The sequence below is a fragment of the Salvelinus namaycush genome, unplaced genomic scaffold, assembly GCF_016432855.1.
Source record: "Salvelinus namaycush isolate Seneca unplaced genomic scaffold, SaNama_1.0 Scaffold230, whole genome shotgun sequence".
NCBI classification, from domain to species: Eukaryota; Metazoa; Chordata; class Actinopteri; order Salmoniformes; family Salmonidae; genus Salvelinus; species Salvelinus namaycush.
This window is the reverse complement of record NW_024059120.1, coordinates 78724-105576: the sequence shown is the minus strand read 5'-3', so window position 1 is coordinate 105576 and position 26853 is coordinate 78724. Positions and strand designations below refer to the sequence as shown.

At 47.1% G+C, this 26853-nt stretch overlaps 1 protein-coding gene across 2 annotated transcripts; it reads left to right on the top strand.

Annotated features, from left to right (window-relative positions):
• The first annotated feature begins 461 nt into the window (after nucleotides 1–461).
• LOC120038670 (EBP cholestenol delta-isomerase) lies at nucleotides 462–24467 on the top strand. 2 transcript variants are annotated; one of them, XM_038984332.1, is made up of 5 exons: nucleotides 462–640; nucleotides 4066–4393; nucleotides 4593–4629; nucleotides 23044–23174; nucleotides 23260–23360. In XM_038984332.1, the coding sequence occupies exons 2-5, from the start codon at nucleotides 4066–4068 to the stop codon at nucleotides 23343–23345; spliced, it is 582 nt and encodes a 193-aa protein (XP_038840260.1). In that variant the 5' UTR covers nucleotides 462–640; the 3' UTR covers nucleotides 23346–23360. The 2 variants fall into 2 exon arrangements, with proteins under 2 accessions (XP_038840260.1, XP_038840259.1); XM_038984331.1 differs by lacking the exon at nucleotides 23260–23360 and adding an exon at nucleotides 23949–24467 and having other exon boundaries at nucleotides 470–640.
• The last annotated feature ends 2386 nt before the right edge of the window (nucleotides 24468–26853 follow it).

Genomic DNA, 26853 nt, shown 5'->3' with positions numbered 1-26853 from the left:
AGAGTAAATAGGCATTTCAACTCATAGATTTAGCAGGTGGTGATTTGTGGAATAGACACCGCCACCCGTTCTATAATCCCTGACACGATTTGGAGGTTTATTTTTCATAAACGACCGTATCATATTCTTTGAAACTACAGCATTTAACAAAATAGCTTATCAATATGGTTTTAGTACTTTAGGACATTCATACATCATCTTTGTTATGATTCATTTGTTGACGGTAACTAGTCACACTTCCGTGTGTGATACATTTCATTGGCCGACGACTTGTGACAACATCCATGTTCCGAGACGGCTAACCAATCGACAGTTTCTAAAATCTCACGTGTGTGGCTTCGGCACATAATGTTGGCTGTTTGATTGGCTAATGTTATCACAAGGGTCCGCCTACTTTTAACCCCTTATTCCCGAGCCACAAATGGATGTGCCGAAGTCTGTCTGAATGATCTTCTATGTTTACACCTGATTGGAGGAGGAATAAGGTAGCTAGCTGGGTGGGTGGAACCTGTAGGAATATCTAGCTCATATTGCTGTCAGATCTTTCATTCTTGGAGCGTTCGTCCCATTGGAAATCGAGATTTGAGGAACTTGGCTTCTCTATTCAGCTTTAGCTAGCATCTTCATCTCTACCTCCGCAGTAAGTTGGTTAACGTTACACAGAGAAATTATACAAAACTAAATTACTCAAGACAGCTTTCACTGTCAGAGAACGAATGTTGGATACGGAATTATGGTGACTGTGTGTGTACGCGCGTAGTTTAGCGGTTAAAATGGATGTGCCAGTAAAGCCGATTGTACGAACTCAGAGGTGAAAGTAATGCGGTCCGGTATGGCGTCCCGGCAACAAAAATAAATTGTTGGGAGTACGCGATTCCAGTTAAGGGTGAGCCTATCACAATTAATACAACAAACATATATAGGCTTTACAGCATTATTTAACAACTGCATGTCAGCCGCATGAAAAATGTGCGAATTGACTGGAAACCGGGTGGTATAAACCCCACTTTGCGTTGTGGTTTGAGGAGAACGCTTACATTTTGTCAAGGCGGGTAAGCCTAATGTTACAATACACGTAGGTGTGTTGTAACATGTTTTCCCCCATTCATCCAATTGCGGGTGCATAGTGCACTGTTGGGGTCTGGATGCTGAAATGATTTTGTGAGTGGACTGACGTGCGCGGGTCGTCTACAGGAGCTGCTTGGTTTAGTGATTGTTTGACCATCAGATGACTGGTTGTGTTTATGCCACATTAAAAGGCATGGGCGGTGTGTCCATAAAGTAAATTCAATTGCCAAAAATAGTCTATACATAAATAAATAAAATCATTCAAAATCGGCTACTACACCAGAAAGTAAATACCAAAATAGATGATTATTGAGTTGAGACTGTCAGTGAAAAGCAGAGAGACCCAGCCTAGCATATTGCAATATTTAAAAATACAATGGTGAAAGCAAATGGCTGTTGATGTAAAGAGATGAGACTCCAATCTGTCTTTAAGTGATCAAATTTCTTAACTTAATTGAGTGAACTAGTAGCCTGTCGTATTGGCACCAGCGGAGAACATTGGCCATATCCCCAGTAGGTGTGCATATTCACAGTCTTTATCATTGGCCCAATTTGTAAGTCGCTCTGGATAAGAGCGTCTGCTAAATGACTTAAATGTAAATGTAAAATTGGGTCAGTGCCATTTTTGTTACGATTTTGGTAGAGTTTCTTTCCCAGACAAGTTTTTGAGATCGGAGACAAAATCCCAATGTCTGTTTACTCGGGGCACGCAACTGTCTCCGGCGCTTGTTTAATGTAAGCGGGACTGAGATGCAATCTGGGTGCTACCGATCTCGTCTTTAAGCAGTCCCGATATTTCCAAACTTTAGATTTTATCGGCACAATCTGCAATGCTCTTGTAGTGTGAGATGTGCAACAACAAGTTTTGCCCTTTCCCACTTGGACAAAAGGAACACTTATGTGAGACTGCTGTTATTTTTATTTTATTTAACCTTTATTTAACTAGCCAAGTCAGTTGAGAACAAATTCTTATTTACAAATACAGCCTACCCCGGCCAAACCCTGACCCGGACGATGCTATGCCAATTGTGCGCCGCCCTATGGGACTCCCAATCACGGCCGGTTGTGATACCCTGTTTCAATTCCAGGCTGTATGTACTGACGCCTCTAGCACTGAGATACAGTGCCTTAGACCGTTGTGCAACTCGGGAGTCATTGACTACAGCTCAGCGTTCAACACCATAGTGCCCACAAAGCTCATCACTGAGCTAAGGACCCCGGGACTAAACACCTCCCTCTGCAACTGGATCCTGGACTTCCTGACGGGCCGCCCCCAGGTGGTGAGGGTAGGCAACAACGCATCTGCCACTCTGATCCTCATCACTGGGGCCCCTCAGGGGTGTGTGCTCAGTCCCCTCCTGTACTACCTGTTCACCCATGACTGCATGGCCAAGCACGACTCCAACACCATCATTAAGTTTACTGATTACACAATAGTGGTAGGCCTGATCACAGACAACGATGAGACAGCCTATAGGGAGGAGGTCAGAGCCCTGGCCGTGTGGTGCCAGGTCAAGAACCTCTCCCTCAATGTGAGCAAGACAAAGGAGCTGATCGTGGACTATAGGAAAAGGAGGGTCCGAACAGGCCCGAATTAACATCGACGGGGCTGAAGTGGAGCGGGTCGAGAGTTTCAAGTTCATTGGTGTCCACATCACCAACAAACTATCATGGTCCAAACACACCAAGACAGTTGTGAAAAGGGCACCACAGCACCTTTTCCCCCTCAGGAGACTGAAAAGATTTGGCATGGGTCCCCAGATCCACAAAAATGTATCCAGTTGCACTATTGAGAGCGTCCTGAACGGTTGCATCACCGCCTGGTAGTCTGTACAGCCCAGTAGATTAGTGGCCAAGCTTCCTGACATCCAGAACCTACACTATCGTTCAAATGTTTGGGGTCATTTAGAAATGTCCTTGTTTTTGAAAGAAAATCCCCCAAAAATTGTCTATTAAAAGAACATCAAATTGATCAGAAATACAGTGTAGACATTGTTCATGTTGTAAATGACTATTGTAGCTGGAAATGGCTGCTTAAAAAAAATATATTTTGTAATTTTTTAAAATGGAATCTACCTAGGCGTATAGAGGCCCATTATCCGCAACCATCACTGTGTTCCAATGGCACATTGTGTTAGCTAATCCAAGTTTATCATTTTAAAAGGCTAATTAATCATTATAAATCCCTTTTGAAATTGTTAGCACAGCTGAAAACTGTTGTGCTGATTTTAAAGAAGCGATAAAACTGGGTTTCTTCAGACTAGTTGTGTATCTGGAGCATCAGCATTTGTGGGTTCGATTACAGGCTCAAAATGGCCAGAAACAAAGAACTTTCTTCTGAAACTCGTCAGTCTATTCTTGTTCTGAGAAATGAAGGCTATTCCATGCGAGAAATTTCCAAGAAACTGAAGATCTCGTACAACGCTGTGTACTACTCCCTTCACAGAACAGCGCAAACTTTCTCTAACCAGAATAGAAATTGGAGTGCGAGGCCCCGTTGCACAACTGAGCAAGAGGACAAGTACATTAGTGTCTAGTTTGAGAAACGGACACCTCACAAGTCCTCAACTGGCAGCTTCATGAAATAGTACCCGCAAAACACCAGTCTCAACGTCAACAGTGAAGAGGCGACTCCGGGATTCTGGCCTTCTAGTTAGAGTTGCAAAGAAAAAGCCATATCTCTGTCCAGTGTCTGTGTTATTTTGCCCAGATGTCCAGTGTCTGTGTTCTTTTGCCCATCTTAATCTTTTATTTTTATTGGCCAGTCTGAGATATGGGTTTTTCTTTGCAGCATCCCGGAGTCACCTCTTCACTGTTGAAACTGGTGTGTGAACAATATGGTAGAAACTCTCCAGTTACGCTTTCACCAATACAGTGTTTTAAATGTAATGTAAGGCAGTGAATGAGTGCACACTTCAGTAGAAGGATAGAGAATTGGAACACAGCCTTAGCCTCTATGAAGGGGCAGCTGGTAACATGTCTCTCACTGATTGGCAGATGGCGAAAAGCCCCGTCCGAGCTGCTGGCGTCCCCCACCCCTATTGGCCGCGGGACCTGTCCATCCCAGGCTACGTGGCGAACGATAGATCAATGCATGAGATCCTGTCCTTCCTCTTCTCTGTGTCGGGTCTCTTCCTGCTGTCCACCTGGGTTCTGACGGGCCGGAAGTGGGCCAGGGATGGCCGTGGTCAGGAGTTTGGGGTGGGCAGGCGGCTGGCTATCTGCTGGTTTGCTGTCTGTGCGTTCATCCACGGGGTCATTGAGGGATGGTTCTCTCTGTACTATGACGTCATCCCCTCAGACCAGAGCTTCCTGTCTCAGCTGTGTAAGTTGAACCTAGTGCTGGAACCCTATGGTAGAACCTCCATTCACTACTAGAACCTAGAACTCTCTAGTAGAACATAGTACTAGAACCCTCCAGTAGAACCTCCATTCTCTTCTAGAACCCTCCTATTGCAAGAAAAAGGAAATGAGAACCCACAACAAGCAGAACTAACTGAACGTTGTCTTCTCATTGTCCGCAGGGAAGGAGTACTCCAAAGGAGACAGCCGATATGTCATGTAAGTTTTTTTACTGTCGTTTTCTTTTTTATACTGTACGAAAATATAAATGCAATATGTCAAGTGTTGGTCTGTGTTAGCTGAGATAAAAGACCCTAGAAATTTTCCATACGCACAAAATGTATTTCTCTCAAATTTTGTGCACACATTTGTGGTGTGGCATATCAATAAGCTGATTAAACAGCATGATCATTACACAGGCGCACCTTGTCCTGGGGACAATGAAAGGCAACTCTAAATTGTGCAGTTTTGTCACACACACAATGCCACAAGTTGAGGGAGCGTGCGTGCAATTGTCATGCTGACTGCAGGAATGTCCACCAGAGCTGTTGCCAGAATTTAATGTTCATCTCTCTACTGTAAGCCAACATTTATTTGAGAGAATTTGTCAGTATGTCCAACTGGCCTCACAACCGCAGACCATGTATAACCACGCCAGCCCAGGATCTCCACATCCAGCTTCTTCACCTGCGGGATGGTCTGAGACCAGCCACCCAGGCAGCTGATACAACTGAAGAATTTCTGCACAAACTGTCAGAAACAGTCTCAGGGAAGCTCAACTGCTCGTCGTCTTGACCTGACTGCAGTTCGGGGTCGTTACAGACTTCAGTGGGCAAATGCTCACCTTCGATGGCCACTGGCACACTGGAGAAGTGTACTCTAGATGGATTAATCCCGGTTTCAACTGTACCGGGCAGATGGCAGACAGTGTATGGTGTCGTGTGGGCGAGCGGTTTACTGATGTCAACGTTGTGAACAGAGTTCCCCATGGTGGAGTTATGGTGTGGGCAACGAACGCAATTGCATTTTATCAATGGCAATTTGAATGCACAGATACCGTGACAAAATCCTGAAGCCCATTGTCGTACCATTCATCTGCCGCCATCACCTCATGTTTCAGCATGATAATGGCCATTGAGCATGTTCGGGATGCTCTGGATTGACGTGTACAACAGTGTGCTCTAGTTCCCACCAATATCCAGCAACTTGTCCCACTCTTCAAAAGGCTGTGCTAACATTCCAGAATCAACAGCCTGATCAACTCTATGCGAAGGAGATGTCGCACTGCGTGAGGCAAATGGTGGTCACACCAGATACTGAGATTCACAGACTCAGAATCAGTGTTTTAATAATCACATCTACAGGGTTGCAGGGTACAGTGAACATCTTAGGCTCCGAGCTCTAACATACAGGAAATAAAGTTATGAAAATGGTTATATAAAAACTATAATAGAGAGAGCACTGTAGCAGTGATGAATAAATAAATGTCCATTGGGGTGGAGGCAGAGTAAAGATAGGTGGAATGACCATAGGGGAGCGGCGTGACCATTGAGTGGGAGAATGACCGCCGGAGATGGCACCGGAGAGGATGGCACCGGAGAGGATGGCACCGGAGAGGATGGCACCGGAGAGGATGGCACCGGAGAGGATGGCACCGGAGAGGATGGCACCGGAGAGGATGGCTGCCATTTAATGGGCTCTTAACCAACTGTGCTATTTTGTTTTATTTATTTTTTGCAACTTATTTTCTACATAATGTTGCTGCTACCGTCTCTTATGTACGAAAAGAGCTTCTGGACTAGAGGTCGACCGATTATGATTTTAACGCCGATACCGATTATTGGAGGACCAAAAAAAGCCGATACCGATTAATCGGCCAATTTCTATGTTTTTTATAATGACAATTACAACAATGCTGAATGCACACTTTTTTATTTTAACTTAATATAATACATCAATAAAATCTATTTAGTCTCAAATAAATAATGGAACATGTTCAATTTGGTTTAAAAGTAAAAGTGCAATATGTGCCATGTAAAAAAGCTAACTTTTAAGTTCCTTGCTCAGAACATGAGAACATGAGAAAAGCTGGTGGTTCCTTTTAACATGAGTCTTCAATATTCCCAGGTAAGAAGTTTTAGGCTGTAGTTATTATAGGACTATTTCTCTCTCTACCCTTTTGTATTTCATATACCTTTGACTATTGGATGTTCTTATAGGCACTGTAGTATTGCCAGCCTAAACTCAGGAGTTGATAGGCTTTATGTCATAAACAGCTCAATGCTTGATGCACAGCGAAGAGCTGCTGGCAAATGCAGGAAGGTGCTGTTTGAATGAATGCTTACGAGCGTGCTGCTGCCTACCACCGCTCAGTCAGACTGCTCTATCAAATATCACATCATAGACTTAATTATAATAACACACGGAAATACGAGCCTTAGGTCATTAATATGGTCAAATCCGGAAACAAAACGTTTATTCTTTCAGTGAAATATGGAACCGTTCCGTATTTTATCTAACGGGTGGCATCCCTAAGTGTAAATATTGCTGTTACATTGCACAACCTTCAATGTTATGTGATAATTACGTACAATTCTGGCAAATTTAATTACGGTCTTTGTTAGGAAGAAATGGTCTTTACACAGTTCACAACGAGCCAGGCGGCCCAAACTGCTGCATATACACTGACTGCTTGCACGGAACGCAAGAGAAGTGACACAATTTCCTGAGTTAAAATAAATTAATGTTAGCAGGCAATATTAACTAAATATGCAGGTTTAAAAATATATACTTGTGTATTGATTTTAAGGCATTGATGTTTATGGTTAGGTTTGGTGCAACGACAGTGCTTTTTTCGCGAATTCGCTTGTTAAATCCCCTGTTTGGCGAAGTAGGCTGTGATTCGATGATAAATTAACAGGCACCGCATTGATTATATGCAACGCAGGACACGCTAGATAACTACACATGGTTGATGATATTACTAGTTTAACTAGTGATTATGTTAAGATTGATAGTTGTTTTTATAAGAACTTTAATGCTAGCTAGCAACTTACCTTGGCTCCTTGCTGCACTCGCGTAACAGGTGGTCAGCCTGCCACGCAGTCTCCTCGTGGAGTGCAATGTAATTGGCCATAATCGGTGTCCAAAAATGCAGATTACCGATTGTTATGACAACTTGAAATCGTCCCTAATTAATCGGGCGACCTCTATTCTGGACATCAGAACAGCGATTACTCACGTTGAACTGGACAAAGAATTTCTCTTTAATGAGTCGGACGAGAGGGATTTACTCCAGACACCCGAACAGGCCCTCATTTCTCATTCGCAGGAGAAAGAGACGGAAAAGATATTGGGGTGCCTTGTGAGGTGCCGCCGACGAGTGGCTAATCTGCCCTTGCCATCAATACTAATTGCCAACCCACAATCCCTTAAATAAATTGGACTATTTAAAACCACTTATATTCTACCAACAGGACATGTCCTATGTTTCACAGAGTCGTGACAGGTTATACACTGTATCAGCAGGATAGAACAGCAGCCTCTGGTAAGACAAGGGGTGGCAGGTTATACACTGTATCAGCAGGATGGAACAGCAGCCTCTGGTAAGACAAGGGGTGGCAGGTTATACACTGTATCAGCAGGATAGAACAGCAGCCTCTGGTAAGACAAGGGGTGGCAGGTTATACACTGTATCAGCAGGATAGAACAGACACCTCTGGTAAGACAAGGGGTGGCAGGTTATACACTGTATCAGCAGGATGGAACAGCCGCCTCTGGTAAGACAAGGGGTGGCAGGTTATACACTGTATCAGCAGGATAGAACAGACACCTCTGGTAAGACAAGGGGTGGTGGGTTATACACTGTATCAGCAGGACAGAACAGCAGCCTCTGGTAAGACAAGGGGTGGCAGGTTATACACTGTATCAGCAGGACAGAACAGCAGCCTCTGGTAAGACAAGGGGTGGTGGGTTATACACTGTATCAGCAGGATAGAACAGACACCTCTGGTAAGACAAGGGGTGGCAGGTTATACACTGTATCAGCAGGACAGAACAGCAGCCTCTGGTAAGACAAGGGGTGGTGGGTTATACACTGTATCAGCAGGATAGAACAGACACCTCTGGTAAGACAAGGGGTGGCAGGTTATACACTGTATCAGCAGGATGGAACAGCAGCCTCTGGTAAGACAAGGGGTGGCAGGTTATACACTGTATCAGCAGGACAGAACAGCAGCCTCTGGTAAGACAAGGGGTGGCAGGTTATACACTGTATCAGCAGGATAGAACAGCAGCCTCTGGTAAGACAAGGGGTGGCAGGTTATACACTGTATCAGCAGGATAGAACAGCAGCCTCTGGTAAGACAAGGGGTGGCAGGTTATACACTGTATCAGCAGGATAGAACAGCAGCCTCTGGTAAGACAAGGGGTGGCAGGTTATACACTGTATCAGCAGGATAGAACAGCAGCCTCTGGTAAGACAAGGGGTGGCAGGTTATACACTGTATCAGCAGGATAGAACAGACACCTCTGGTAAGACAAGGGGTGGCAGGTTATACACTGTATCAGCAGGATAGAACAGACACCTCTGGTAAGACAAGGGGTGGCAGGTTATACACTGTATCAGCAGGATAGAACAGACACCTCTGGTAAGACAAGGGGTGGCAGGTTATACACTGTATCAGCAGGATAGAACAGCAGCCTCTGGTAAGACAAGGGGTGACAGGTTATACACTGTATCGGCAGGATAGAACAGACACCTCTGGTAAGACAAGGGGTGGCAGGTTATACACTGTATCAGCAGGATAGAACAGCAGCCTCTGGTAAGACAAGGGGTGGCAGGTTATACACTGTATCAGCAGGATAGAACAGCAGCCTCTGGTAAGACAAGGGGTGGCAGGTTATACACTGTATCAGCAGGATGGAACAGACACCTCTGGTAAGACAAGGGGTGGTGGGTTATACACTGTATCAGCAGGATAGAACAGCAGCCTCTGGTAAGACAAGGGGGGTGGCAGGTTATACACTGTATCAGCAGGATGGAACAGCAGCCTCTGGTAAGACAAGGGGGGTGGCAGGTTATACACTGTATCAGCAGGATAGAACAGCAGCCTCTGGTAAGACAAGGGGTGGCAGGTTATACACTGTATCAGCAGGATAGAACAGCAGCCTCTGGTAAGACAAGGGGTGGCAGGTTATACACTGTATCAGCAGGATAGAACAGACACCTCTGGTAAGACAAGGGGTGGCAGGTTATACACTGTATCAGCAGGATAGAACAGACACCTCTGGTAAGACAAGGGGTGGCAGGTTATACACTGTATCAGCAGGATAGAACAGACACCTCTGGTAAGACAAGGGGTGGCAGGTTATACACTGTATCAGCAGGATAGAACAGCAGCCTCTGGTAAGACAAGGGGTGACAGGTTATACACTGTATCGGCAGGATAGAACAGACACCTCTGGTAAGACAAGGGGTGGTGGGTTATACACTGTATCAGCAGGATAGAACAGCAGCCTCTGGTAAGACAAGGGGTGACAGGTTATACACTGTATCGGCAGGATAGAACAGACACCTCTGGTAAGACAAGGGGTGGCAGGTTATACACTGTATCAGCAGGATAGAACAGCAGCCTCTGGTAAGACAAGGGGTGGCAGGTTATACACTGTATCAGCAGGATGGAACAGACACCTCTGGTAAGACAAGGGGTGGTGGGTTATACACTGTATCAGCAGGATAGAACAGCAGCCTCTGGTAAGACAAGGGGGGTGGCAGGTTATACACTGTATCAGCAGGATGGAACAGCAGCCTCTGGTAAGACAAGGGGGGTGGCAGGTTATACACTGTATCAGCAGGATAGAACAGCATCCTCTGGTAAGACAAGGGGTGACAGGTTATACACTGTATCAGCAGGATAGAACAGACACCTCTGGTAAGACAAGGGGTGGCAGGTTAAACACTGTATCGGCAGGATAGAACAGACACCTCTGGTAAGACAAGGGGTGGCAGGTTATACACTGTATCAGCAGGATAGAACAGCAGCCTCTGGTAAGACAAGGGGTGGCAGGTTATACACTGTATCAGCAGGATAGAACAGCAGCCTCTGGTAAGACAAGGGGTGACAGGTTATACACTGTATCAGCAGGATAGAACAGCAGCCTCTGGTAAGACAAGGGGTGGTGGGTTATACACTGTATCAGCAGGATAGAACAGCATCCTCTGGTAAGACAAGGGGTGGCAGGTTATACACTGTATCAGCAGGATGGAACAGCAGCCTCTGGTAAGACAAGGGGGGTGGCAGGTTATACACTGTATCAGCAGGATAGAACAGCATCCTCTGGTAAGACAAGGGGTGACAGGTTATACACTGTATCAGCAGGATAGAACAGCAGCCTCTGGTAAGACAAGGGGTGACAGGTTAAACACTGTATCAGCAGGATAGAACAGACACCTCTGGTAAGACAAGGGGTGGCAGGTTATACACTGTATCAGCAGGATAGAACAGCAGCCTCTGGTAAGACAAGGGGTGGCAGGTTATACACTGTATCAGCAGGATAGAACAGCAGCCTCTGGTAAGACAAGGGGTGGCAGGTTATACACTGTATCAGCAGGATGGAACAGCAGCCTCTGGTAAGACAAGGGGTGGCAGGTTATACACTGTATCAGCAGGATGGAACAGCAGCCTCTGGTAAGACAAGGGGTGGCAGGTTATACACTGTATCAGCAGGATGGAACAGCAGCCTCTGGTAAGACAAGGGGTGGCAGGTTATACACTGTATCAGCAGGATAGAACAGCAGCCTCTGGTAAGACAAGGGGTGGCAGGTTATACACTGTATCAGCAGGATAGAACAGCATCCTCTGGTAAGACAAGGGGTGGTGGGTTATACACTGTATCAGCAGGATAGAACAGCAGCCTCTGGTAAGACAAGGGGTGTGGGGTTATACACTGTATCAGCAGGATAGAACAGCATCCTCTGGTAAGACAAGGGGTGGCAGGTTATACACTGTATCAGCAGGATAGAACAGCAGCCTCTGGTAAGACAAGGGGTGGCAGGTTATACACTGTATCAGCAGGATAGAACAGACACCTCTGGTAAGACAAGGGGTGGCAGGTTATACACTGTATCAGCAGGATAGAACAGCAGCCTCTGGTAAGACAAGGGGTGGCAGGTTATACACTGTATCAGCAGGATGGAACAGCAGCCTCTGGTAAGACAAGGGGTGGCAGGTTATACACTGTATCAGCAGGATAGAACAGCAGCCTCTGGTAAGATAAGGGGTGGCGGGTTATACACTGTATCAGCAGGATAGAACAGCAGCCTCTGGTAAGACAAGGGGTGGCAGGTTATACACTGTATCAGCAGGATAGAACAGACACCTCTGGTAAGACAAGGGGTGGCAGGTTATACACTGTATCAGCAGGATAGAACAGACACCTCTGGTAAGACAAGGGGTGGCTGGTTATACACTGTATCATCAGGATAGAACAGCAGCCTCTGGTAAGACAAGGGGTGGCAGGTTATACACTGTATCAGCAGGATAGAACAGCAGCCTCTGGTAAGACAAGGGGTGGCAGGTTATACACTGTATCAGCAGGATAGAACAGACACCTCTGGTAAGACAAGGGGTGGCAGGTTATACACTGTATCAGCAGGATAGAACAGCAGCCTCTGGTAAGACAAGGGGTGGCAGGTTATACACTGTATCAGCAGGATGGAACAGCAGCCTCTGGTAAGACAAGGGGTGGCAGGTTATACACTGTATCAGCAGGATAGAACAGCAGCCTCTGGTAAGACAAGGGGTGGCAGGTTATACACTGTATCAGCAGGATAGAACAGCAGCCTCTGGTAAGACAAGGGGTGGTGGGTTATACACTGTATCAGCAGGATAGAACAGCATCCTCTGGTAAGACAAGGGGTGGCAGGTTATACACTGTATCAGCAGGATAGAACAGCAGCCTCTGGTAAGACAAGGGGTGGCAGGTTATACACTGTATCAGCAGGATAGAACAGCAGCCTCTGGTAAGACAAGGGGTGGCAGGTTATACACTGTATCAGCAGGATAGAACAGCAGCCTCTGGTAAGACAAGGGGTGGTGGGTTATACACTGTATCAGCAGGATAGAACAGACACCTCTGGTAAGACAAGGGGTGACAGGTTATACACTGTATCAGCAGGATAGAACAGCAGCCTCTGGTAAGACAAGGGGTGGCAGGTTATACACTGTATCAGCAGGATAGAACAGACACCTCTGGTAAGACAAGGGGTGGTGGGTTATACACTGTATCAGCAGGATAGAACAGACACCTCTGGTAAGACAAGGGGTGGCAGGTTATACACTGTATCAGCAGGATAGAACAGCAGCCTCTGGTAAGACAAGGGGTGGCAGGTTATACACTGTATCAGCAGGATAGAACAGCAGCCTCTGGTAAGACAAGGGGTGGCAGGTTATACACTATCAGCAGGATAGAACAGCAGCCTCTGGTAAGACAAGGGGTGGCAGGTTATACACTGTATCAGCAGGACAGAACAGCAGCCTCTGGTAAGATAAGGGGTGGTGGGTTTTACACTGTATCGGCAGGATAGAACAGACACCTCTGGTAAGACAAGGGGTGGCAGGTTATACACTGTATCAGCAGGATAGAACAGCAGCCTCTGGTAAGACAAGGGGTGGCAGGTTATACACTGTATCAGCAGGATGGAACAGCAGCCTCTGGTAAGACAAGGGGTGGCAGGTTATACACTGTATCAGCAGGATAGAACAGCAGCCTCTGGTAAGACAAGGGGTGGCAGGTTATACACTGTATCAGCAGGATAGAACAGACACCTCTGGTAAGACAAGGGGTGGTGGGTTATACACTGTATCAGCAGGATAGAACAGCAGCCTCTGGTAAGACAAGGGGTGGCAGGTTATACACTGTATCAGCAGGATAGAACAGCAGCCTCTGGTAAGACAAGGGGTGGCAGGTTATACACTGTATCAGCAGGATAGAACAGCAGCCTCTGGTAAGACAAGGGGTGGCAGGTTATACACTGTATCAGCAGGATAGAACAGCAGCCTCTGGTAAGACAAGGGGTGGTGGGTTATACACTGTATCAGCAGGATAGAACAGCAGCCTCTGGTAAGACAAGGGGTGGCAGGTTATACACTGTATCAGCAGGATAGAACAGCAGCCTCTGGTAAGACAAGGGGTGGCAGGTTATACACTGTATCAGCAGGATAGAACAGCAGCCTCTGGTAAGACAAGGGGTGGTGGGTTATACACTGTATCAGCAGGATAGAACAGCAGCCTCTGGTAAGACAAGGGGTGGCAGGTTATACACTGTATCAGCAGGATAGAACAGCAGCCTCTGGTAAGACAAGGGGTGGTGGGTTATACACTCTATCAGCAGGATAGAACAGCAGCCTCTGGTAAGACAAGGGGTGGCAGGTTATACACTGTATCAGCAGGATAGAACAGCAGCCTCTGGTAAGACAAGGGGTGACAGGTTATACACTGTATCGGCAGGATGGAACAGACACCTCTGGTAAGACAAGGGGTGGCAGGTTATACACTGTATCGGCAGGATAGAACAGCAGCCTCTGGTAAGACAAGGGGTGGCAGGTTATACACTGTATCAGCAGGATAGAACAGCAGCCTCTGGTAAGACAAGGGGTGGCAGGTTATACACTGTATCAGCAGGATGGAACAGACACCTCTGGTAAGATAAGGGGTGGCAGGTTATACACTGTATCGGCAGGACAGAACAGCAGCCTCTGGTAAGACAAGGGGTGGCAGGTTATACACTGTATCGGCAGGATAGAACAGCAGCCTCTGGTAAGACAAGGGGTGGCAGGTTATACACTGTATCAGCAGGATAGAACAGCAGCCTCTGGTAAGACAAGGGGTGGCAGGTTATACACTGTATCAGCAGGATGGAACAGCAGCCTCTGGTAAGACAAGGGGTGACAGGTTATACACTGTATCGGCAGGATGGAACAGACACCTCTGGTAAGACAAGGGGTGGCAGGTTATACACTGTATCAGCAGGATAGAACAGACACCTCTGGTAAGACAAGGGGTGGCAGGTTATACACTGTATCAGCAGGATAGAACAGCAGCCTCTGGTAAGACAAGGGGTGGCAGGTTATACACTGTATCAGCAGGATGGAACAGACACCTCTGGTAAGACAAGGGGTGGTGGGTTATACACTGTATCAGCAGGATAGAACAGCAGCCTCTGGTAAGACAAGGGGGGTGGCAGGTTATACACTGTATCAGCAGGATGGAACAGCAGCCTCTGGTAAGACAAGGGGGGTGGCAGGTTATACACTGTATCAGCAGGATAGAACAGCATCCTCTGGTAAGACAAGGGGTGACAGGTTATACACTGTATCAGCAGGATAGAACAGACACCTCTGGTAAGACAAGGGGTGGCAGGTTAAACACTGTATCGGCAGGATAGAACAGACACCTCTGGTAAGACAAGGGGTGGCAGGTTATACACTGTATCAGCAGGATAGAACAGCAGCCTCTGGTAAGACAAGGGGTGGCAGGTTATACACTGTATCAGCAGGATAGAACAGCAGCCTCTGGTAAGACAAGGGGTGACAGGTTATACACTGTATCAGCAGGATAGAACAGCAGCCTCTGGTAAGACAAGGGGTGGTGGGTTATACACTGTATCAGCAGGATAGAACAGCATCCTCTGGTAAGACAAGGGGTGGCAGGTTATACACTGTATCAGCAGGATGGAACAGCAGCCTCTGGTAAGACAAGGGGGGTGGCAGGTTATACACTGTATCAGCAGGATAGAACAGCAGCCTCTGGTAAGACAAGGGGTGACAGGTTATACACTGTATCAGCAGGATAGAACAGCAGCCTCTGGTAAGACAAGGGGTGGCAGGTTATACACTGTATCAGCAGGATAGAACAGCAGCCTCTGGTAAGACAAGGGGTGACAGGTTATACACTGTATCAGCAGGATAGAACAGCAGCCTCTGGTAAGACAAGGGGTGGTGGGTTATACACTGTATCAGCAGGATAGAACAGCATCCTCTGGTAAGACAAGGGGTGGCAGGTTATACACTGTATCAGCAGGATGGAACAGCAGCCTCTGGTAAGACAAGGGGGGTGGCAGGTTATACACTGTATCAGCAGGATAGAACAGCATCCTCTGGTAAGACAAGGGGTGACAGGTTATACACTGTATCAGCAGGATAGAACAGCAGCCTCTGGTAAGACAAGGGGTGACAGGTTAAACACTGTATCAGCAGGATAGAACAGACACCTCTGGTAAGACAAGGGGTGGCAGGTTATACACTGTATCAGCAGGATAGAACAGCAGCCTCTGGTAAGACAAGGGGTGGCAGGTTATACACTGTATCAGCAGGATAGAACAGCAGCCTCTGGTAAGACAAGGGGTGGCAGGTTATACACTGTATCAGCAGGATGGAACAGCAGCCTCTGGTAAGACAAGGGGTGGCAGGTTATACACTGTATCAGCAGGATGGAACAGCAGCCTCTGGTAAGACAAGGGGTGGCAGGTTATACACTGTATCAGCAGGATAGAACAGCAGCCTCTGGTAAGACAAGGGGTGGCAGGTTATACACTGTATCAGCAGGATAGAACAGCATCCTCTGGTAAGACAAGGGGTGGTGGGTTATACACTGTATCAGCAGGATAGAACAGCAGCCTCTGGTAAGACAAGGGGTGTGGGGTTATACACTGTATCAGCAGGATAGAACAGCATCCTCTGGTAAGACAAGGGGTGGCAGGTTATACACTGTATCAGCAGGATAGAACAGCAGCCTCTGGTAAGACAAGGGGTGGCAGGTTATACACTGTATCAGCAGGATAGAACAGACACCTCTGGTAAGACAAGGGGTGGCAGGTTATACACTGTATCAGCAGGATAGAACAGCAGCCTCTGGTAAGACAAGGGGTGGCAGGTTATACACTGTATCAGCAGGATGGAACAGCAGCCTCTGGTAAGACAAGGGGTGGCAGGTTATACACTGTATCAGCAGGATAGAACAGCAGCCTCTGGTAAGATAAGGGGTGGCGGGTTATACACTGTATCAGCAGGATAGAACAGCAGCCTCTGGTAAGACAAGGGGTGGCAGGTTATACACTGTATCAGCAGGATAGAACAGACACCTCTGGTAAGACAAGGGGTGGCAGGTTATACACTGTATCAGCAGGATAGAACAGACACCTCTGGTAAGACAAGGGGTGGCTGGTTATACACTGTATCATCAGGATAGAACAGCAGCCTCTGGTAAGACAAGGGGTGGCAGGTTATACACTGTATCAGCAGGATAGAACAGCAGCCTCTGGTAAGACAAGGGGTGGCAGGTTATACACTGTATCAGCAGGATAGAACAGACACCTCTGGTAAGACAAGGGGTGGCAGGTTATACACTGTATCAGCAGGATAGAACAGCAGCCTCTGGTAAGACAAGGGGTGGCAGGTTATACACTGTATCAGCAGGATGGAACAGCAGCCTCTGGTAAGACAAGGGGTGGCAGGTTATACACTGTATCAGCAGGATAGAACAGCAGCCTCTGGTAAGACAAGGGGTGGCAGGTTATACACTGTATCAGCAGGATAGAACAGCAGCCTCTGGTAAGACAAGGGGTGGTGGGTTATACACTGTATCAGCAGGATAGAACAGCATCCTCTGGTAAGACAAGGGGTGGCAGGTTATACACTGTATCAGCAGGATAGAACAGCAGCCTCTGGTAAGACAAGGGGTGGCAGGTTATACACTGTATCAGCAGGATAGAACAGCAGCCTCTGGTAAGACAAGGGGTGGCAGGTTATACACTGTATCAGCAGGATAGAACAGCAGCCTCTGGTAAGACAAGGGGTGGTGGGTTATACACTGTATCAGCAGGATAGAACAGACACCTCTGGTAAGACAAGGGGTGACAGGTTATACACTGTATCAGCAGGATAGAACAGCAGCCTCTGGTAAGACAAGGGGTGGCAGGTTATACACTGTATCAGCAGGATAGAACAGACACCTCTGGTAAGACAAGGGGTGGTGGGTTATACACTGTATCAGCAGGATAGAACAGACACCTCTGGTAAGACAAGGGGTGGCAGGTTATACACTGTATCAGCAGGATAGAACAGCAGCCTCTGGTAAGACAAGGGGTGGCAGGTTATACACTGTATCAGCAGGATAGAACAGCAGCCTCTGGTAAGACAAGGGGTGGCAGGTTATACACTATCAGCAGGATAGAACAGCAGCCTCTGGTAAGACAAGGGGTGGCAGGTTATACACTGTATCAGCAGGACAGAACAGCAGCCTCTGGTAAGATAAGGGGTGGTGGGTTTTACACTGTATCGGCAGGATAGAACAGACACCTCTGGTAAGACAAGGGGTGGCAGGTTATACACTGTATCAGCAGGATAGAACAGCAGCCTCTGGTAAGACAAGGGGTGGCAGGTTATACACTGTATCAGCAGGATGGAACAGCAGCCTCTGGTAAGACAAGGGGTGGCAGGTTATACACTGTATCAGCAGGATAGAACAGCAGCCTCTGGTAAGACAAGGGGTGGCAGGTTATACACTGTATCAGCAGGATAGAACAGACACCTCTGGTAAGACAAGGGGTGGTGGGTTATACACTGTATCAGCAGGATAGAACAGCAGCCTCTGGTAAGACAAGGGGTGGCAGGTTATACACTGTATCAGCAGGATAGAACAGCAGCCTCTGGTAAGACAAGGGGTGGCAGGTTATACACTGTATCAGCAGGATAGAACAGCAGCCTCTGGTAAGACAAGGGGTGGCAGGTTATACACTGTATCAGCAGGATAGAACAGCAGCCTCTGGTAAGACAAGGGGTGGTGGGTTATACACTGTATCAGCAGGATAGAACAGCAGCCTCTGGTAAGACAAGGGGTGGCAGGTTATACACTGTATCAGCAGGATAGAACAGCAGCCTCTGGTAAGACAAGGGGTGGCAGGTTATACACTGTATCAGCAGGATAGAACAGCAGCCTCTGGTAAGACAAGGGGTGGTGGGTTATACACTCTATCAGCAGGATAGAACAGCAGCCTCTGGTAAGACAAGGGGTGGCAGGTTATACACTGTATCAGCAGGATAGAACAGCAGCCTCTGGTAAGACAAGGGGTGACAGGTTATACACTGTATCGGCAGGATGGAACAGACACCTCTGGTAAGACAAGGGGTGGCAGGTTATACACTGTATCGGCAGGATAGAACAGCAGCCTCTGGTAAGACAAGGGGTGGCAGGTTATACACTGTATCAGCAGGATAGAACAGCAGCCTCTGGTAAGACAAGGGGTGGCAGGTTATACACTGTATCAGCAGGATGGAACAGACACCTCTGGTAAGATAAGGGGTGGCAGGTTATACACTGTATCGGCAGGACAGAACAGCAGCCTCTGGTAAGACAAGGGGTGGCAGGTTATACACTGTATCGGCAGGATAGAACAGCAGCCTCTGGTAAGACAAGGGGTGGCAGGTTATACACTGTATCAGCAGGATAGAACAGCAGCCTCTGGTAAGACAAGGGGTGGCAGGTTATACACTGTATCAGCAGGATGGAACAGCATCCTCTGGTAAGACAAGGGGTGGCAGGTTATACACTGTATCAGCAGGATAGAACAGCAGCCTCTGGTAAGACAAGGGGTGGCAGGTTATACACTGTATCAGCAGGATAGAACAGCATCCTCTGGTAAGACAAGGGGTGGCAGGTTATACACTGTATCAGCAGGATAGAACAGCAGCCTCTGGTAAGACACGGGGCGGGGGCCTATGCATTTATGTAAACAACAGCTGGTGCACGATATCTAAGGAAGTCTCAAGGTTTTGCTGGCCTGAGGTAGTGTGGTCTACAGCTTATCATGAGATACTCTAGATAGAGTTCAGCTGTCTACATACCACCACAGACCGATGCTGGCACTAAGACCGCACTCAATGAGCTATATACCGCCCAAAGCAAACAGGAAAACGCTCATCCAGAAGCGGCGCTTCTAGTTGCCGGTGACTTTAATGTAGGGAAACTTAAATAAGTTTTACCGAATTTCTATCAGCATGTTAAATGTGCAACCAGAGGGGGAAAATTCTAGACCACCTTTACTCTACACACAGTGACACAAAGCTCTCCATCGCCCTCCATTTGGCAAATCTGACCATAATTTGATCCTGATTCCTGTTTACAAGCAAAAATTAAAGCAGCAGTGACTCTGTCAATAAAAAAAGTGGTCAGATGAAGATTTGCCTAACCTGCCTAAATGACTACCGACCCGTTCCACTCATGTCTGTAGCCGTGAAGTGCTTTGAAAGGCTGGTCATGGCTCACATCAACACCATTTTCCCAGAAACCCTAGACCCGCTCCAATTTACATATCGCCCCAACAGATCCACAGATAATGCAATCTCTATTGCCCTTTCACACCTGGACAAATGGAACACCTATGTGAGAATGCTGTTCATTAACTACAGCTCAGCGTTCAACACCATACACTGGTGCGTGCTCAGTCCCCTCCTGTACTCCTTGTTCACTCATGACTGCACGACTCCAACACCAAGTTTGCCGATGACACAACAGTGGTAGGCCTGATCACCAACAACAACGAGACAGCCTATAGGGAGGATGTCAGAGACCTGGCCTTGTGGTGCCAGGATAACAACCTGTCCCTCAACTTAACCAAGACTAAGGAGATGACTGTAGACAACAGGAAAAAAAGGACCAAGCACGCCCCCATTCTCATCGACTGGGTTGTAGTGGAGCTGGTTGAGAACTTCAAGTTCCTTGGTGTCCACCTCACCAACAAACAAACATGGTCCAAGCACACCAAGACAGTCGTGAAGAGGACACTGTAACCTATTACCCCTCAGGAGACTGGAAAGATTTGGCATGGGTCCTCAGATCCTCAAAAGGTTCAACAGCTGCACCATCGAGAGCATCCTGACAGGTTGCATAACTGCCTGGTATGGCAACTGCTCGGCCTCTGACCGCAAGGCTCTACAGAGGGTAATGCGTACGGCCCGGTACATCACTGGGGCCAAGCCTCCTGCCATCCAGGACCTCTGTACCAGGCGGTGTCAGAGGAAGGCCCAAAAAATAGTCAACCAAGTCATGGACTGTTCTCTCTACTACCGCACGGCAAGTGGTACCGGAGCTCCAAGTCTAGGTCCAAGAGGCTTCTAAACAGCTTCTACCCCCAAGCCATAAGACTACTGAACGTGTACTGGGCCGTACTCACTACGCTCTTTAGGGCCTTGCGGTCGTAGGCCGAGCAGTTGCCGTACCAGGCAGTGATGCAACCAGTCATGATGCTCTCGATGGTGCAGCTGTAGAAGCTTTTTTAAGAATCTGAGGACCCATGCCAAATCACAGATCTTCATTGTACAGGGTTTAAACACGGTTTCCCATGCTTGTTCAATGAACCATAAACAATTAATGAACATGCACCTGTGGAACGGTCGTTAAGACACTAACGGCTTACAGATGGTAGGCAATTAAGGTCACAGTTATGAGAACTTAGGACACTAAAGAGGCCTTTCTACTGACTCTGAAAAACACTAAAATAAAGATGCCCAGGGTCCCTGCGTGAACGTGCCTTAGGCATGTTGCAAGGAGGCGTGAGGACTGCAGATGTGGCCAGGGCAATAAATTGCAATGTCCGTACTGGGAGACGCCAAAGACAGCGTTACAGGGAGACAGGTCAGACTGCTGATCGTCCTCGCAGTGGCAGACCACGTGTAACAACACCTGCAAACGATCGGTACATCCGAACGTCACACCTGCGGGACAGGTACAGGATGGCAAGAACAACTGCCCGAGTTACACCAGGAGCACACAATCCCTCCATCAGTGCTCAGACTGTCCGCAATAGGCTGAGAGAGGCTGGACTGAGGGCATGTAGGCCTGTTGTAAGGCGAGTCCTCACCAGACATCACCGGCAACAACGTCGCCTATGGGCACAAACCCACCGTCGCTGGACCAGACAGGTCTGGCAAAAAGTGCTCTTCACTGACGAGTCGCGGTTTTGTCTCACCTGGGGTGATGGTCGGATTCGCGTTTATCGTCGAAGGAATGAGCGTTACACCGAGGCCTGTACTCTGGAGCGGGATCGATTTGGAGGTGGAGGGTCCGTCATGGTCTGGGGCGGTGTGTTCACAGCATCATCGGCCTGAGCTTGTCATTATTGCAGGCAATCTCAACGCTGTGCGTTACAGGGAAGACATCCTCCTCCCTCGTCAGGATGAGCCTGCAGGAAGGGTACCACATGACCCTCCAGCATGACAATGCCACCAGCCATACTGCTCGTTCTGTGTGTGATTTCCTGCAAGACCGGAATGTCAGTGTTCTGCCATGGCCAGCGAAGAGCCCAGATCTCAGTCCCATTGAGCACATCTGGGACCTGTTGGATCGGAGGATGAGGGCTAGCCCCCCCCCTCCCCTCCCCCCCCAGAAATGTCCGGGAACTTGCAGGTGCCTTGGTGGAAGAGTGGGGTAATATCTCACAGCAAGAACTGGCAAATCTAGTGCAGTCCATGAGGATGAGATGCACTGCAGTACTTAATGCAGCTGGGGGCCACCAGATTCTGACTGACTTTTGATTTGGTGAACATTGGGGGGGTGAGGGATCCATGATGATCTTCTTGGCCATCAAATCAAACTTTATTTGTCATATGCCCTGAATACATGTAGACCTTACTGTGAAGTGCTTACGTACAAATCCTTAACCAACAGTGCAGTTCAAGAAGAGTTAAGATTTCTTCTACCAAATAAAGTAAAATATAATAAAAAGTAAGACAATAAAATAACAATAACGAGGCTTTATACAGGGATACAGGGATTCCGGTACAGAGTCAGTGTGCGGGGGTACAGGTTAGTGGTAATTTGTACATGTAGTTAGGGGTGAAGTGATCAGACCTACTACTGTCATGTCGTCAGCTAACTTGATGATGGAGTTGTAACTGTGTGAGGCCACACAGTCATGGGTATACAGGGAGTACAGGAGGGGACTGAGGACGCACCCTTGTGGGGCCCCTGTGTTGAGGAACAGTGTGGAGGAGGTAATGTTGCCTACCTTCACCACCAGGGGGTGGCCCGTCAGGAAGTCCAGGACCCAGTTGCATAGGGAGGAGTTCAGACCCAGGGCTGTGAGCTTTGGAATGAGCTGCACTATGGTATTGAAGGCTGAGCTGTAGTTGATGAACAGCATCCTCACATATGCATTCTCCAGGTGGGTAAGGGCAGTGGGCAGTGCGTTGTCAGGTGATCTGTCGGGGTGGTAGGTGATTGGAGAGGGCTGAGTGTGTCGGAGGTGATATGATCTTTGACCAGCCTCTCAAAGCACTACTGACACTTTTTACTTTTTTTAATCCACACCCCTACTTTTTTATTTTTTGGTACGGTGTCTGTCCAACAGATGCATATCTGTATTCCCAAAATCCATAGATTAGGGCCTAATGAATTTCTTTCAATTGACTGATTTCCTCATATGAACTGTGACTCAGTAAAATCTTTGAAATTGTTACATTTTGTGTTTACAGTTAGTTACTAAACAAAAATATAGTCTGCGAACAATTCAATCAACTGCTGAGTGTGCTCTCTCTCCTCCTGTTCTATCTCTCTCTCCTCTCCCTCTCCGTGTAGAGCTGATAACTTCACGGTGTGTATGGAGACAGTAACAGCCTGGTTCTGGGGTCCATTGAGTTTGTGGACGTTGTTTGCCTTCCTGGCCAACAAACCATGCCGCTTTGTCCTGCAACTCATTGTCTCTCTTGGTAGGTACACTGATACAGTACCTGGGGGTTGAGCTGATTCTGATCTGTGTGTTTTTAAGGATGACATTTTATTATCTTATTCCAGGTCAGCTGTATGGGGCGGTGCTGTATTTCTTAACCCCTGTCCTCTGTCTCCAGGTCAGCTGTATGGGGCGGTGCTGTATTTCTTAACCTCTGTCCTCTGTCTCCAGGTCAGCTGTATGGGGCGGTGCTGTATTTCTTAACCCCTGTCCTCTGTCTCCAGGTCAGCTGTATGGGGCGGTGCTGTATTTCTTAACCTCTGTCCTCTGTCTCCAGGTCAGCTGTATGGGGCGGTGCTGTATTTCTTAACCCCTGTCCTCTGTCTCCAGGTCAGCTGTATGGGGCGGTGCTGTATTTCTTAACCTCTGTCCTCTGTCTCCAGGTCAGCTGTATGGGGCGGTGCTGTATTTCTTAACCTCTGTCCTCTGTCTCCAGGTCAGCTGTATGGGGCGGTGCTGTATTTCTTAACCCCTGTCCTCTGTCTCCAGGTCAGCTGTATGGGGCGGTGCTGTATTTCTTAACCTCTGTCCTCTGTCTCCATGTCAGCTGTATGGGGCGGTGCTGTATTTCTTAACCTCTGTCCTCTGTCTCCAGGTCAGCTGTATGGGGCGGTGCTGTATTTCTTAACCTCTGTCCTCTGTCTCCAGGTCAGCTGTATGGGGCGGTGCTGTATTTCTTAACCTCTGTCCTCTGTCTCCAGGTCAGCTGTATGGGGCGGTGCTGTATTTCTTAACCTCTGTCCTCTGTCTCCAGGTCAGCTGTATGGGGCAGTGCTGTATTTCTACACTGAGCACCGTGATGGTTACAGCCACAGTCAGATGGGTCATCCTCTGTACTTTTGGTTCTATTTTGTCTTCATGAACGTCCTCTGGATCATCATTCCTCTGGTCCTCATACTGGATGCATGGAGACACCTGCAGCAGGCCCAGACACACACTGACCTCGCCCAGAAGGAGAAGACTAACTGATCAGCAGGGGTGGGTGGGAGAGCAGCAGAGGTGAGGTGGGGGGGGGGGGGGGGGGGGGGGGGGTTATAAAAAAAAAAAAAAAGGATATCAAAGTAGCTAGACGGAGAAAGGCAGATATTTTTAGCGCTGTTGAACAGAACTCTGATTGATTAATAGTAATGTTTGTGAACTGACCAAACAAAATAATGTTGATAGATACATGATACAGTGTATGTGTGGTTTGTATTGAATATTTTTCATAATTTGTTGGAATTATGCAATGTGAATGTTTCCTTTTTCTAAACTGATTAAACACATGACGACATGTGGTGTTTGACTCTTATCTGTTAGTTTAACTGTTGTGTACAGCGTATTCAGACCCCGTCCCTTTATGTTACAGCCTTATTCTAAAATGGATTAAATAATAGTTTTCCTCATCAATCTACCCCATAATGACAAAGTGAAAACAGGTGTTTGGAAATGTATACATTTTTAAAAACTGAAATACCTTATTCACATAAGTATTCTGACCCTTTGCTATGAGACTTGATATTGAGCTCAGGTGCTTCCTGTTTCCATTGATCAGCCTTGATGTTTCTACAACTTGATTGGAGTCCACCTGCGGTAAATTCAATTGATTAGACATGATTTGGAAAGGCACACACCTGTCTATATAAGGTCCCACAGTTGACAATGCATGGCAGCGCAAAAACCAAGCCTTGACGTTGAATGAATTCTCCGTAGAGCTCCGAGACAGGATTGTGTCGAGGCACAGATCTGTGGAAGGGTACCAACACATTTCTGCAGCATTGAAGGGGCCCAGGAACATAGTGGCCTCCAGTCTTAAATGGAAGAAGTTTGGAACCACCCAGACTATTCCTAGAGCTGGTTGCCTGGCCAGACTGCGCAATTGGGGTGAAGGGCTTTGGTCAAGGAGGTGACCAAGAACCTGATGGTGATTAACAGAGTTCCTCTGTGGAGATGAGAAAATCTCCCAGAAGGACAACCATCTCTGCAGCACTCCACCAATCAGTCCTTTATGGTCTAGATAGTTTGTGTATATATTGATATGTAGGCTACATGTGCCTTAAGAACAGAACTGCATCACTTTTTTTTTGTCTATTAATGTTCTGTATTATGTCATGTTTTGTGTGGATCCCAGGAAGAGTAGCTGCTGCTTTTGGAACAGTTAATGGGGATCCTAATAAACTACCAATACCAAATGGTAGAGTGGCCAGACGGAAGCCACTCCTCAGTAAAAGGCACATGACAGCCCGCTTGGAGTTTGCCAAAATGCACCTAAAGGACTAAGTCCATGAGAAACAAGATTCAATGGTCTGAAGAAATACATTTTTAACACTTTGGCCTTAATGCCAAGTGTCACATCTGGAGGAAACCTGGCACCATCCCTATGGTGAAGCATGGTGGTGGCAGCATCATGCTGTGGGGATGTTTTTTAGCTGCAGGGACTGGGAGACTAGTTAGGATCGAGCGAAAGATGAATGGAGCAAAGTACATCCTCGATGAAAACCTGCTCCAGAGCGCTCAGGACCTCAGACTGAGGGCGAAGGTTCACCTTCCAACAGGACAATGACCCTAAGCACACAGCCAAGACAACGCAGAAGTGGCTTAAGGACAAGAACGCGAAAGAACATCTCTGGAGAGACCTGAAAATAGCTGTGCAGCAGCGCCCCCCCCCCACCCCCCTCCCCCATCCAACCTGACAGAGCTTGAGAGGATCTGCAGAGAAGAATGGGAGAAACTCCCCAAATACAGGTGTGCCAAGCTTGTAACGTCATACCCAAGAAGACTCAAGGCTGTAATTGCTGCCAAAGGTGCTTCAACAACACTGAGTAGAGTCTGAATAATATTTCTGTTTTTTGTTTTTAATAAATTGTCTATTCTAAAAACCTGTTTTTGCTCATTATGAGGTATTTATGTGTGTAGATTGAGGATTTAAAAAATATATATATTTTACAATATAAAAAGTCAAGGGGTCTGAATACCTTCCGAATGCACTGTATCTAGTTGGTTATTCTATGTGCTGGTTAACTCATCATGAAAGATTGAATAGTTTAAAAGTTTGCAGGTTAGCTGTGTGGAGCTAACGATAGTGCAGCAAGGATGGAAAAGGACAATTGTGAGAATAGCCCCCTCTCTTGTTGGTGCACACACCAACTATCAGGTCATACCAATAACAACAAAAATGGAACCACCCAACATAAAATACAATATAAAAAAATTATAGTTGACAATTTACAAACAAATTATTTGAATACATTAATACAAATATTGCATTGTATTTTTATTCAGTAATGTCAGCTGTGACATCATCTGATTTTGAATTCAACTGTTGACCTTCACAGTGCAGCGAAAACCTCTAATTCTTTCTCACCGTCGTTTTCAGTTGGCGTCATATGTTCGCCATAGTTAAGAGGGCCGAAGGTGTCGATGAAGGGAAAAATTCTATTGTCCCCAACTATTGTATGGACAATTTATTTTTTACATGGAATGGCTGGATGGAAAGGATGACGATAGGGTGAGGGTTATTCTGGCTGGTATAGTCAAAATTCATCCTTTCACCGTCACCTCCACGTTGAAATTAGCCCTTTTATACATATGGACACCAGTCCTCTCGTTGTCGGGAACACAGTGTTAATTTAGTTTGTAGTCGTTCAACCATTCGCAACCAGAGCTCACGCTGAGGTTGG

Excerpts from the sequence above, each read along its gene's own strand:
- LOC120038670 (XM_038984331.1), top strand. The coding sequence starts at position 4,066 with ATGGCGAAAAGCCCCGTCCGAGCTGCTGGCGTCCCCCACCCCTATTGG. Across the intron at positions 4,630-23,043 it reads GGAGACAGCCGATATGTCAT|AGCTGATAACTTCACGGTGT; the intron begins GTAAGTTTTTTT and ends CTCTCCGTGTAG. Across the intron at positions 23,175-23,948 it reads GCAACTCATTGTCTCTCTTG|GTCAGCTGTATGGGGCAGTG; the intron begins GTAGGTACACTG and ends CTCTGTCTCCAG.